Below are 15,756 nucleotides of genomic sequence, written 5' to 3' on the forward strand. Positions count from 1 at the left end.
CACCTGATCGAGGTCACGACCCTTCCTCTCCCTAGCCTTAGCGAGTCGGAACAACTTTTTCTCCCCTCCTTAGCGAGTCTGTTTAGTAACTGGTTTATAATAAAATATGCTTCGGGTAGATCTTTTTAATTGAGTTTGAGTTAATGGATATGATTGTAAATAAACTTGAATCTAATTATTAGGGGAACAATAAAAAGTACCATATATTTAATTAAAAAAATTATTTATTCAACATTAGCCTTATGTTAAAAGTTAGGGCAATTTAAAACTTAAATTTAACTTTAAAGGCATGTTTTATTTATGTAGGTAGGTGAAGGGGCATTTACAAGCTAATAGGTGGAAGAAAAATATTTTTAATTTTTGGCTTAAGTTATCGATAGTCACTTTAAGTTGTTCCGAAATTTCACTTAAACCCCTTAACTAAGATCTGTGTCTATTAAATACTTCTATCCCTCTGAATTTGAACCATTTGGATATTTTTTTGTATAAATAACATAAATACCAACCCTTTTTAAATTAATTACACTTTCTCCCACTTTTTAATTACTTTACTCGCTCTCCTTATTAATATACATAACATAACCGACATATACATAATATTTTATTTATATGTTGGAATTTTTGTAATATATTTAGTGAGTTGGGATTTTTTGTAATATTGAAAACATAAGTTGCGTATTTGTGTAATTTTTAGTATTTTTTTTACAATCAACTACAAATTTAAAGTGCGTGAATTACACTCGCGGTAACGTGACAATTTGACAAATAAAACAATAACACGTGTCTGTATGAGTACAAAAAATATTTTAAAATATATTAAATTAAAAAAAGAAAATTATTTTTAATTAAAAAATAATCCTTCTTCTCCATCTTCACTCTTCTTCTCAATTTTCACTCTTCTTTTATCTCCATTTTCGATCAAAAATCGTTGAAGGTTTGCAGTGAAATTCAACCAAATTTTGGTGAGACTTAAGGTGAAATAACCAATGGGGTTTGTTCGCAACCCTTGATTCTACTATCCCCAAAAATTCGAGCTCAAACGAAGGTGAAAAAATATCGGCCAACCACTGTCAACGAAATCGATCAAAATCAATGCCAGTTGATTTCTGGGCAGGTAAGGAATGACAATATCGCAAAAGCCTGAATTTCTACTAATCCTAATGGTTCCAATTTGAAACTTACAGTTTCTAATCCTAAATTATCGAATTTAGAGGAAAAAATTAATTTGATGGATTTGATTCAAAATTTACAACATGAGTTGGTTGAAAAGGATATGGGGAATGGTTTAATGTCAAAAGCCCCATAAAAAATTGCTTTGAATTCGTCTAATTGCGTTTTGTCGATGATTGCACATGCCGATTTGGTTGGAGATGATGTTCCGGTTAAAGTGAATCAAGTTGAGGAGCTGAATTTGACTGAAAATGTTATGGAGGACATGAATTTTACAAAAGCCCCATGAAGTTATTTCAAGAACATTTCCAATTTGAAGCAAGTTGAATTGCTTCCCCCCCCCCCCCCCCTTTTTCTTCAACACCATTAAATCCTTTGTTGAAGCTTTTTTAAAAAAAAAATCATATCATTAAAGCTTCTCATTTTGTAGTTAATCATATCATTTAACTACCCATTAAAGATCCTCAACATCATTAAAGCTCCTCCATAGCTCCTCCATTAAAGCTCCAATGAAGCTTTTTTTTTTTTTGTTAAATCATATCATTAAAGCTCCATTTATCACTTTTGAATTTTTAATGGAATTGAATTTTGATTTTGAAGAAGCAATTGATATGAAGTTTGAATTAAAATAGTTCAAATTCAAGAAAAATTCAAAAATGTAAAAGTAGAGTTTCAATTTCATGATGGTGGTGAGTGTGTTTTGATGGTAGTAATGGTAGTGATGGTGGTGGTGATGATGGTGAGGGGGGGAGGGGGAGGTAGGGGGAGACATTGACGGGGTGGGGGTGCTGGATGAGGAAAACGATGGGGGTAAGGTGTACTGCTGGATGCGGGAGGAGGGGGAGTTGCTGGATGGGTTGGGGTGGGGGAGAGGGGGTGGGGTAATAAATTAAATAAAAAAATTATTAATAAATAAAATATAAAACTAAATATATTTAATAGTTGTCAGCACCTGATTGGTGCATGTGTTCACTCTCTTTGTTGTGACTGAGGTTCAGCGAAAAATTGTGTATTTGCAACGGATTAAGTAAGAATCATGGGGTAATAGGTCGAATTCAAAGGTTAGGTGTCTTTTTTAAAATCTCGACTAACATCAGGGGGGTAATTATGTATTTACTCTATCTTTATTAATAAATTATTATTTATTTAGTAATTTTTTAGAAAAATAAATATTAAATATTATTTGAAGTTCTTTCATGCTCTTAAGGCGAGTGAATCCCACGTGACTAGTCATGTGGGCAAAAAGGCCAAAGTGGATTAAATTTTGGGTGGGTTAGAGGTCTGATAGGTATATGCCTTAATTGAGGGGTTTAAGTGAAATTTCGAAATAACTTAAAGTGGTTGTCGATGATTTAAGCCTTAACTTTTTCTAATACATTAAGAGGTCGATTGGTAGAGTATATAAAAGTAGTGCAAAATATGATAAATTAGTAATGCTTGCATTTTTTTATGCAATATCTGATTTGATGTATTAAAAGTAATATGAATTTTTTTTGCAAAAATATTCTCCATAAATATATATGATGGAAAGAACGTAAAAATGATTTTGAGAGACAACAGTGACTTTAATCATATAAATACATGCATTAAAATCTATTGCATTATCAATAAAATAGATTTTCATACATTAATAACATACTCCTTACTATCAAATAAAGTATATTATTATACATAGAATAAAAAAATATATCAAATAAAATATTAATAATATGTAAAATTAATACATATATTATTTTTTAATATATTTTACCAAACAATCCCCAAAAGACAATTTTTTACCCTTTTCCCCTAATTTAAAACGTAAAAATCACGTGTCTTTGTACCAGCAGAACGAAGATCCAAGCGACGTTTAAGCAAAAAGGGTCAACTGATTTGGAGTCAGAATGTGCATTGGTTTTAGTTTTTTATCAATAACTTTGGAATCAGAATGGCCTTTAAGCAAAAATAAATCAAAGGCCAGTTGGATCTTAGTAGACATTGATTTGTTTTTTTTATTCAATAAAGCTAAAATAATACTCCTTTCTTTTCAAATTATTGTGACACTCTTTTCCACGCATCCATTTTTATTATTTACTCATTTTTTTATTTTATAATATCTAATAGTAATACTTATTTAATTTATAAAATTAATAAATAACTTATCTATTTATATTTATATTTATATTTAGTATTAAATATGATTCATTATTTAATAACTTTTTCAGAGCATTATATTTTTTATATTCAAAGAGTAAGTACTAAATTTATTATATTCAAAAAATAATATAATAAAATTATTTCTATATTTGTTATTTTTAATCTTTGTGTCACTACAAAAGTGAATAAGTAAAAATAAATAAAAGAAATAATAAAAAATTTTATTGATTTTATTTTCTACTAACATTTAAACATGTGTAACACTATTCATCATTAAGGTATTTGTAGTTTTCAAACAAAAATATTTCAGTATCGTAAAATTAGCTCCTAGGAGTAGGGTGGGCATATTTTGGTTTAAACCGAAAAAATTAAAAAATCAAATTGAAATTTAATTTTGGTTTCAATTTTTCGAATCAGATTCGGTTTGTAATTTTAAAATTTCAATTTTTCAGTTCGATTTTTGATTTTTAAAAAAAAATCGGTTAAATCAAAAAATCAAAATTTTATAAATAAATAAATAATATATATATATATATATATATATATATATATATATATATATAATATTTGGTAATTCACATTCACAATTAACATTTAACAGCAAATTCGCATACGCCGCGGGCAGTTTATGGATTGTTTTAGTGACTCAAATATTTTATGGACTATTTTGGTGACTTTGAACTGTTTTATGAACTATTTATGCAGAAAGTATGTTGTTTCATGGACTACTTTTATGAATTTTGTGTTATTTTGTAGACTATTTATGTAAGGTTATATTATATGTAATGATTTATAGTGTTATGTATTATGTTAATATTATGATTATTTCATTTCATTTCATCCATGTTGAGTTATTTATAGCTATTTATATTTGGGAATGAAAAACAGGTTTGAAAAAAATAATTTTTCTAAAAAACTCATCAATTTTAAATATTCAGTTATGAAAGAGAGTGGCTAACTACTTCAATATTTCAAATTAAAATAAAAATTCAAAATAACCGAACCGAATTTGTAAAAATCGAATCAAACCAAATTTATTTCGATTTAATTATGAATGTCATTTTTATCAATTCAAAAATTGATAAACCGAATCAATATTAAATCATCAGACCAAACCGACCGAAATCCCACCACTACCTAGAAGGTTGAATAAATCTATGAAATTACATTCATAAAACTACCCATCATTGAGGTTTTTGAAACATAAATATTTTTATCTTGAAATTCTAAAACAACAAATAAATAGTTTTAATCAACCAATCACATTGAATTAATCAAAAGTGTTCAGTACAAAACCAAGCAAGACAGACCCGTTGCTTCTCAAAATCAAAGAAGAATACTTACTCCTCCGTCCCATTTTACTCCGTCCCATTTTACTCGTCCTAAATTGGAATGACACAACTATTAAAAAAAATAATAAATAGCATAACTAGTTTACCATAGTAAACTCTATTAAATGATGTTTACATTTTAATTTAAGGAAAAGATAATTAATGCAAAAGGTAAAATATAGAAAAAAAAATTTGTCTTGTCTTGAAAAGTAAAAAAGAACAAGTAAAATAGGACACCAAATTAGAAAATTTGAGACGGATAAAATGGGACGGAGAGCATAAAGCCTCATTTGTTTGCACTTAATGGAGGTCTGAATCTGAATGGTGGTTCAGACTTCAAACCATTAAGTGTATTTGTTTTTTATTAAGATTTTAATAGGTCTAAATAGGTTTTGATCATTCAGATCTAGAATCAAGTTTTAATAGGTCTGAAGAAATATTCTGGTGTTTGATAATATTCATCACTCTATTCATAATCAGAAGTCACCACCACTAACCACCTCTGTCACCGCTACCATTGTCAACCACCACCCACCACCACCATCCACCCCCACCATCACAACCACCATCGACAACAAATATCATTAACAACTACTATTGTCAACCGCTACCGCACCTACTATCTCTATTATTTTATTATATTCATCGCCACCACCGACGTCGACAACACCGCCATCATCAACCACTACCGGCCAATCCCTACTACCGACCAACTCATCTATCACAACTAGGACCACTACTAACTACCACTAATACATCACAACCTCCACACATTCTTCGACCGCCACCACCATTGTCACTAATAACGTCACCTCTACCACCACTTCAACCACTACCATCGCTACAATTTATCTCTACTAACAACCATCTCCATCATCCCAACAAACAACATCTCCAACTAGCACCAACACATCATCAACCATCATGCATTCATGTTTCAGCCAACACAATCAACACCTCAAACTACTAACATCAAGTAACGTCACATCACCATCACCACCACCATCAATCGCTATCATCATAACAGTCACTGCAATATCAACCATCACAACTATCACCACCAACATCAATCATTATCACCACAATCACCATTATAAACCACCTCCATTATCACTAACAAACATAATGTTTTTTCTCAATCAAATAATAATTTTGCTGTATTAAATTACATACTTTTATAATACATAATTAATTTTTTATTTGAATTGTATTTTTTATTTTATTACATATACAAATAATTTTTTTTTACATATTCAAATGTTGAAAAACAAACAGTCTTAATCATTTAATTTTTAGATCTAGAGATAATATCTTAATTATTCAGATGTGCATTCCATCTGAACCTTAAAGAAAACAAATGCACCCTAAGACACTAACAAGTCGGACACACAAATAATTTGAGACTCAGAAAAAGTAATTAAAGTGAGACAAAAAAAACAGAAGTATTTGCTAGTTAATCACAATAATTATTAATCCATATAAGCCGGAACAAGGCAACGCCAGTACTAGTTAGTTAATCACCCAATAATTGTGATATAAAGAGAAACAAATCTAATCCAAACAAGAAATGAGTCATTCTACCCCATTTCCTTTGTTTCCATTAGCAAACTATTTTATAAAATAGCATATCTTATCAGTTATCACCTAAAATCCCTCACACGTACAAGATACACATAATAGTACCTATGAACAACACATTGAACAATGCACACAAATATAAGAAAATACATTGTTAATGAGAGTGTACAAATGAAGCTTTATAATTAATAAAGTGTTCATTGTTTAGATAATTTTGTAATCATATGGAGTCAATACTAACAAATACCAAAAATTCAGTCCAATATAATTTCTCTTACGGAATCATTTTGCCCGAGTTTCCACAAAGAAAACATTGTTGGGTAAGTCCAATAATCAAACGCATTCACTTTATTTGTCCTCGAAGCTAAATCGAATAAAATAATTTACAACAATTTATAATATTTAAGTTGCAATATTTCTCATAATAATACGATAAACAAATAAATTTTAAAATATTAATAAACGTTCATAAAATTGACTCTCTAAAGGAAGGGAGTAGGTATGTCTATTGATCAAATTTGTATGAACAGAAATAAATGGTATAGCAGACAAAAGTAAAAACTGAAATGATAAATAAAGAAAATCAAGTAATGAGAGGAAGAAAATGAACTTTTATTAGACCAAAAAGAAAAGCTTAATAAGCTTAAAATTAGACGTCTATCTACATGGATGTCACTGACAATTTCCCTCATAATTAAATATAAAATGATTTTTTGCTTATAATTAATCGTCATCATTTTCACCTTTCTCTTCAGCTTGAACTCTGCTACTATTGACATTATTATGTAAATTAACAGTAGGTAATACCTTCCTTGACGACGTCGTATCAACAAATGTAGCTGAACTCATCTCCATTTGACAAATCCTAACCGCCCCAAAAAGCTTCTCCGGCAACTCCTCCTCCGTTTGTGACTCCACTAGAAAACCCATATCGATAGTCACTGACGTTACATAACCTAACGCTAAGTGCAAAATAGCACTAGCAATGGCCGAGCTTCCGATATCGACGTCGATTTCTAAGTAATTTGGGCCTCTGTGGTAGTAGCAATTCAACGCTTTTCCCAGTATACAAGCTGAGTAATTACCTACAGCGGCTTTTACGATCCATGGACCCTTGATAATCCGGTTCACGATTTTGAACCGGCTGTTACGGTACGAGTCATCGCCGTTGACGAACCTGTAGAGAAGTGAACCTGGTTCGAGCGGCGCGTCGTCGGTTGTGGAAAAGTAGAATACCGCGCTGTGGTGGTCACGGCCAGGAACTTGGAGATTCACGGCGAGTATGAAAGTTTTGAGAGATTTTCCTTCGGACTGAGATTTTCTCAGCGCGTGCATCACACGGTTATCGTGTCGAGAAAGGACATGGTCGAGCTTGGAGTTAGATCGGAGCCAATCAACGCCGGCGGGTTGTAGACGCCAATCCCCGGAGGGTACTTTCGTCTTTTTGGTGAAGTAATTCGTCCCTCGGAGGTTGAACAAGTCTCCCGGCGGTGATGCCCAGCCGTTTTTACCCTTTTCTAAATCGACATGCTTTAGTGATCCGCCGGTGATGGATTCTTCCCGCCAGTCTCCGCCGCTACCACCACCACCTACGTCGAAGGAGCGGTGGTGCTGCTTCTGTTTTTGCTTGGTGGAGCACATTTTCCGGGAGGGCTATAGCGATTGGAGTGTTGATAGTGGTAGCAGTAATAGTAATAGCTCCGATGAGAAAGGGCAATTGACTACTGATTTTGGGCGTGTATATATGTGAGGGTAGCCGAACCTATGTCCCCTTGATTTGCCGAAAAACTACGACAGTGCCCTTTTCTGAAATGTGACTGTGACAAATGAGTATGACAGCTAATGTTGTCAAAGAAATAGTGATAGGAAATTACTCCCCGTTCTCTTTTATTGTTCACATTATATTATGCATATTATTTACTCCTTTGGTCCGTCAGCATTTATTTATTATTAATTTAAATATATATTTTAAGAAATAATAAAAATAATTTTATTATTATATTATTTTTTAAATATAATACTTTAGAAAATGCATTGACTAATGCATCATATTTAATGATAAGGGTGAAATGAATAAAAATGAGTAAATTATTCATTAATTTTTTAAATTAAAAAATTATTATTAGATATCTATTTTTAATATAGTGAACAACTAAAGATGAACGAATGGAGTACGAAAATCAGCACTCCTTTCCATTCCAATTTACATTATGTTGTTTGATTTGATATAGTTTAAAATAGAAAAAAGAATTTTAAAATTTTATGATCTTAAATAAAAACGTTATAAATGTTTATATGGTTGATGGTTGTTAATCATTTTATTAAAGATAAAATGTATATTTTAAAATTAAATTATTATTAAATATATAAATATGTCAATTTTTTTTAAATTGAGTTAAAAGAAAATATATTATCGGCCTAGACATGAAGAGAAATGAAATAAACTATATATTTTATTATGATATTCCTATTCATTGATATATAATGTCTAATAATATATGGTATTAAAAATACAACAAGTGAAAGAAATTATTACTCTCTTTGTCCCAAATTATGCGTCCTAAATTTAAATGGCACATTGATTAAGAAAAATAATTAATAACATGGCTAATTTATCATAATACCCCTATTAAATGATCTTTACATTTTAATTTGAAGAAAAAATAATTAATGCAAATGGTAAAACATGGGAAAAAAATTACGTCTCTTCTTGATTAGTAAAAAAAATAAGCAAAATGAGAAATCAAATTAAAAAATTTGATACTCATAATTTGGGAGGAAACGAGTATTTTTCTAAAAATATTTTAAATGAGTAAATCAATTTAAGAAATTATTTTTAATATACTGACAAATAAAAGTGAATACGGAGGGGATCACAAATATTGGCACAATTATTTTTTTTTTTTGAGCAAAATCCTTTTTCCTATTTTGGAATATTAGTGAGAGGTCCATCTTCTTTATGAAAGCCTGCCCATTGAAAACTAGAAAGCAAACTAGGGGACCGGTCGAGGCAAGAGATGGGACCATGATCCACCGGTACTGGTTGATGTAGATTGAAAGGCTTAATGGTGTGGTCCATATAGGGGTGGATGCACCCGTAGATATAAAGAATGTTATTCACCTTTAAGCATTAGAATCTTAAATAAAAGTCAAACGTCACTTTTTTAACGAATGTCTTATTTCATGAAATTGGAACAAATACTGAGTCCGTTTTATTTCATGTGTTACTTCCTCCGTTTCATAATAAATGAATTATTAAATTTTAACTCAAAGATTAAGGAAAAAGCATTAAAGATATAAATTTAACATAACTTTTTATTTTTACCCCAAAAAAAAGAAAAAGTTAACTTAATTATATATTTTCAAAAGTTAATTGGTTGTCAAATCATAAAGGTAGATTTGAAAAAAAATTCAATGATTCACTTATTTTAAAACACCAATAAATACCCCAACAATTCACTTATTCTGAAACGGAGGAAGTATTATTTATTTTTATTCGTCTCAAAAAATATTATATTTGCTTATTTGATAATTATTTAAAGACATAATTTTACTTTTATCCTTATTAATCTACTTAATTAAAAAAAATAATAGCACATTTTTTGATAAAAAATAATCTAATAAATATTATCAAGTTTTCTTTTATTTTTTAAACTCTATATTCGGTCAAATAACGAAACATAAAATGAGTCGGCTTTAAACATGCGAACCGAAAGTTGAAAGGCTAATTCTTTACATACTTTTTGTTATAAATGTATCTACATTATAGTGAATGTCTATTAAGATCTATTAAGATCTACTTTGATATCTATTAGAATTTGATGCATCGTCTTTTACTCAGACTAGGAGTAAATTTCCCCTGTACATAGAGGGTTTTGTTCATTGTATTTACAATCTTATGATCTCTCATCCCTCAAGAGAAGAAATAAGAATCATTCTCTCTATTCTCTCTACTCTTCTTCTTTATTCTTTCTTGTTTTATAACATTTATCAGCACGAGACTCTGCCAAACAAGGTGAGATTATAAATATAAAGGATTTCAAGGTTAGTAATTCTTTATGTTATCTTTCTTTTGCTACTACTAATATAATTATTATTGGATTTGAGGAAAAATAATTGGTTTGGAACCATTTATATTTTGAATTTATTTCTCAAGAACAATATTATCAAAAGAGATGATAATATATTGGGTTCAAGTCCCATCGATTTATGCCTAAGACGCATTTATATGGATAAGACGTTGAGTTTGAATCTCAATGCACCATATTAATATATTATGATGGCTAAGGTAAAATAATGGGTATTTGATGAAAAGTCATGAAATTCGATCCATTGAATATGCTCCATTCCATGAAGTGAATGTGGTAGCAATATATGATAAGTCTGAAATATGACGACTTACTTCATTCTTGAGGTGTATGTGGTAGCAGTGCATAATATGTCTGAAAGAAGACAAGTGATTGAATGTACGAATATACACGTGGAGGAAAAATATGATAATGATCATCAAAAGTGATGATATTTTCACACGCTTATATGATTATAAGATATGCTAGAGAAAAATTCTCTACATTATATGTATGCCTCGATTTGCTTCTAAAGTAGCAAAATCTTGAAAGAGGTTATAAGCTATCATAATTTGATAGACTTAAGGGACGATTACATTCCATTCCTGGGGAATGAAAAACTTATTAATGCAAACCTGTACTTGATTGTGATTGTATCACAACTCACCTCCAAAAGAGGTTGAATAATTTTGAAATCTACTTCTGAAGTAGTAAATCTGAAATTTACTAAAGAAAAAGTACATGTCATGGTAAACTTGGAGTTTACTAGAATAAAAGTTCATAAATTGATATGAACAATTGTGACATCTCGAAGATGTGTATGAATTGAAGAACTAGAAGATTCTTCAAGAATTGTTTATGTCGTTTATTCTCATGATAAGTTGGTTGGACCAACTAATATTGGGATTGGATTCCTTCAAAGCTGAAAATTATAAAAGGTGTAAAAGGGTTCGTTTACCTATCATGTGATATGTTGAAAAGATGCATCAATAAGATAATCACATGTACATTCATTGTCAACTTGCAGTTTGACATTCATAAAGTTACTTGTTCAATATAAATTGAGCATAATTTTCAGATTGTGTAATCAAGATAATTTATTTCGATGATGATGGTTTAGCGTTGAATGTCTTCGATAAATATCTAAACCATTGTTAATGACAACAAAACTTAATGCATTGATCTGAAATATGATATGTTGCATACAATAGCACTTGTATGCATTAGACCAATAAATTATGATTATTTCTTCTCTCTCAATTGGTTCAAGATCGGGAACCAACTATTCCATCTAATAGTTTTGATGTGCGGTATTCGATTAATAAATGTACCATGATGCACAAAGATGGATCTATTAAAGAAGATGGAGTATGTATGTTAGCTTTCCCAACATAAGGGGGAGATTATAAGCTCTATGAAATATGTTAGGAATTATCACCAAATCCTCATCCAAAAGATAATTCAAGTCAAATGTCAAAAGCATCTCATATTAAACTCAAGTGCTCTTATTTTGTGTTCCTAAAGGATAGAGTCTATGCATGTGTGGAGCGTGGTAGACTAATTGATTCCAAATGAAATAGTCCTTGAAAAATAAGGAGCAAATAATCATAATAAGAAGATAATATGCGCTTGAAGAGCCTATGACATAACACTTCATGAAACCTTATGAGAGGTTTATGTACCTGAAAATAATGAAGTGATGAGATCTCAAAATGTTATGTCACATTATGAACTGATACGAAATGATATATCATCAATATCTTTGACACAATATTGGCGCAATATTGTAAAAGATTACAAGGATTTGAATTCTACGTTTATTTAAGCATGCTGACGTAGAAACATTTATCAAGTGACATGAAAGGATGCATTTTGGTAAGCGTAAAACTTATTTGATTTGCAGTCAAGACACTTGAAGATGTCACTAATGAAATGTTGAATATTGTCACTTGACAAAACTTATGTGAAAAACTTCTAAGGATTCAAAATGCTTGAAGCATATAAAAGTTTCTGAAAAACTTATTTATAATCCTTATATTATATAAACTTATTGCTTGAACATCATTGGAACTCTTGGAGAGTTTTCAAATCAATAGATTATTTGCTGAAATTCAAAATATATCAAATTGAATTGGTTATGAAGTACCATATCTTAGTGCAATTGATGCACTCATGTACCTTGTAAATACTACAAGGCCTATAGCCTTTTCAGTCAATTTGTTAGCAAAGTATATTCCTGCTCCTACTATGAGACATCAAAATGGGATAAAACACATGAGCTTGTTTTATTCTAAAGATTGCAGTTCCGATCTTATTGGTCATGCTGATGTTGGGTACTTATTTAACCCGCATAAAGCTCGGTCTCAAATAGGCTATGGGTTCATATGTGATGGTACTGTCATATCTTGGAGATATACAAAGCAGTCTATCGTAGCCACTTCATCGAATCATGCTAAGATAATAGTTATTCATGAAGCAAGCCGAGAATGTGTATGGTTGCGGTCCATGATACATATCATTAGAGAAAAATGTGGTGTGAAATATGACAATCTATCCACAATTTTATACAGAGATAATTCAGCATACAAAGCACATCTTAAGGGAAGATTCATAAATGGAGATAGAACGAAACACATTTTACCAAAGCTTTTCTACATACATGAGCTACAAAAGAATGATGATATTAGCGTGCAATAGATTCGTTCAACTGATAATGTGACTGATTTATTCACCAAATCTTCTCCAATTGCAACTTTCAAGAAGATGCTGCACAAGATCGAGATGCAAAGGTCAAGGATGTTCTCATTAGGGTGAGTTAATACGCGTTGTACTCTTTTTTCCTTACAAGGTTTTGTTCCACTGGATTTTTCTTGTAAGGTTTTTAATGAGGCAGTCGAAATGCGTATTATTAGAGATGTGCACTCTGTTTCCTTCACTGGATTTTTTTTCCTACTGGGTTTTTTTCTAGTAAGGTTTTAACGAGGCACATTATCTACCAATTATACATTCAAGGGGGAGTGTTATAAATGTATTTACATTATAGTGAATGTCTATTAAGATCTATCAAGATCTACTTTGATATCTATTAGGATTTGATGCATCCATCTTTTACTTAGACTAGGAGTAAATTTTTCCTATAAATAGAGGGATTTTATTCATTGTATTTACAATCTTATGATCTCTCATCCCTCAAGAGAAAAAATAAGAATCACTCTCTCTATTCTCTCTACTCTTCTTCTTTATTCTTTCTTGTTTTATAACACTTTTTCTTTATTGGTGCGTCGATGATATAAATCCTATTCACTAATTTTGTCATCAGCAGTTATATTGTTCTATTTCTTTACACATTGTTTGGATGGTGGTTTGCCATGATTTCATAATGTATGGTGTTGTATGGTATGATACTGTACTGTACAATATAATACAATATCATGTTTGGATAGATTGTATCGTTCACTGCTAATTAATAATAAGTTTATTATTTGGTTTGACAGTATGGTACTGTACTGTAACCGATAAGTTTACTAAAATATCCTTAATTATTATAAATATTAAATTTATCAGTAATTGTTAGTAAAATAATTTTCTTCCTACTAATTTGTTATAAGTTATGTCATGTAGATATATTAAGTTGTTAAATTTATGTAAATTTTAATAAAGTCAATAATGAGTAGATCAAAATAAATATAACCAGATTTATTTTTTACAGTAACAATTTTTTTTTGGTGTTTTGAGACGTAAAACCAATAACAAGTATAAAGTTTGAATGCATCTCTTGTGTATGCTAGGTGTATGTTCGGTATTGAATTTAAAAAAAATATTTTCTAGGAAAATAAATTTTTTCTTACTTATTTTCTTGTGTTCGTCACACAAGTAAAAAAATATTTTCTAAAAGCATTTGTATATATTTAAAACAAAATAATGAAAACGAATATGATAAAAGGGGAGGAATAAAAAAAATTAAATCTTTTTTAAAAAAAATTGGGGGATGCGGGTAGTGGAGTTAGGGGTGTTCATGGGTCGGTTTGGGTCGGTTATTGGTCAAAATCATAACCAAACCAACTTAGTTGTTTTTAAAATTTCTAAAACCAAACCAAACAAAAAATAATCATCGGTTTGGTTCGGGTCGATTTAGTTCGATTTGGTTCGATTTTTTTCGGTTATAACTGTAGCTAATGATAAAAGTTGAAAATTAAAAAAAATAAAATCAATCTAACATATGAGATGTCAATCAAGTGTTGTATCTCGACTTTGAAACTACGATGTCAACTGAGTGTTATACTTCGGCAAATCCATGAACAACATCATATAAATGCTTCTAATTTTTTTTTAAAAACTACATTTAACAGAATGATATGATAACCCCCCCTCCCCCCCCCCCCCCCAAAAAAAAAAAGGTGAACACATAAACTTCTTGTTCAACAAGGTTAAAAAAGAAAGTTAAAATTAGTGATTGTTTATAGTCTAATGAATCTCAACTGTAAATTTCAATATACAACAAGATATTATTTTCACAATAAGTATCATTTGTCATTCAAAATGCAAAATTCATTTAGAATCTCATAAGGTACTGCCAACTGGATGAAGACATATGACTGAATGTATTACGACTAAAGTTAAATCATGATCAAAATATAAAATGTAACAAATATTTATATTGTATTTATGAATAATATATAAATAATTATATAATATATATATATATATATATATATATATATCATACTATTTTAAAAGTGTGAAGGGCATTAAAATGTTGTTTGAACTTTTTGCCCTTCATTAAAAGACTTCGCTCAAGACAAAATCGATTTTTACTATTTTCTCATTATATTTAGTAATTAAAATTTGCTATAGTTTAAGGTATTAAATCTTTCCTTATTTGACTATATCACAATTCTTAAAATTTAGAGTTTAAAAATTAATTAAAATTTTACAATGTTCGTCGTATCAACACAAATTGATTCCAAGTAGAAGTAGGTTACGTACAAGTTTTCAAGTATTTTAGTTTTTATGAATTTGTCTTTTACTATTTTTTCCAAATAAAATAAATAGATAAATGCTAATATACATTTAATATTATATTCCCCAAAAGTTACTATCTTTTATATGGATTTTTTCAACGGATCTTTTATATAAAAATTTGTGGCAAAAGTGAATACATAATTTCCCATTGAGGTTTTCTCTCTCCCTTGTATCCAAAATATTGTCATACATTCGGTTGATTGTTATACATTCGCTGAATGTATGATAAATCTGATTTACCTAAAATTAAGGAATAAGGAATCAACAAATGTATCCCTATTCCTTAAATTACGTTATTTAATTTCATGATGTTAATTATTGTATGAGTTAAAATAGTAACTGAAATTTGAATTTCAAAAATAAAAAATCTTAAACATTACATTTAATTGTCTTCTTTTCTGATTTACTTTTCTGTGCAAAAATTTTTTTGCTCGTACGTTCTTGTGAGAAAA

At 29.9% G+C, this 15,756-nt stretch overlaps 1 protein-coding gene across 1 annotated transcript; it reads right to left on the reverse strand.

Annotated features, from left to right (window-relative positions):
* Window positions 1–6,806: 6,806 nt before the first annotated feature.
* On the reverse strand, window positions 6,807–8,046 carry LOC107872266 (protein ENHANCED DISEASE RESISTANCE 2-like). Its single transcript, XM_016719029.2, has one exon. The coding sequence runs from the start codon at window positions 7,854–7,856 to the stop codon at window positions 6,939–6,941; it is 918 nt and encodes a 305-aa protein (XP_016574515.1). The 5' UTR covers window positions 7,857–8,046; the 3' UTR covers window positions 6,807–6,938.
* Between the last annotated feature and the right edge of the window lie 7,710 nt (window positions 8,047–15,756).

Source organism: Capsicum annuum, chromosome 1 (genome assembly GCF_002878395.1).
Source record: "Capsicum annuum cultivar UCD-10X-F1 chromosome 1, UCD10Xv1.1, whole genome shotgun sequence".
In the NCBI taxonomy this organism is placed as follows: Eukaryota; Viridiplantae; Streptophyta; class Magnoliopsida; order Solanales; family Solanaceae; genus Capsicum; species Capsicum annuum.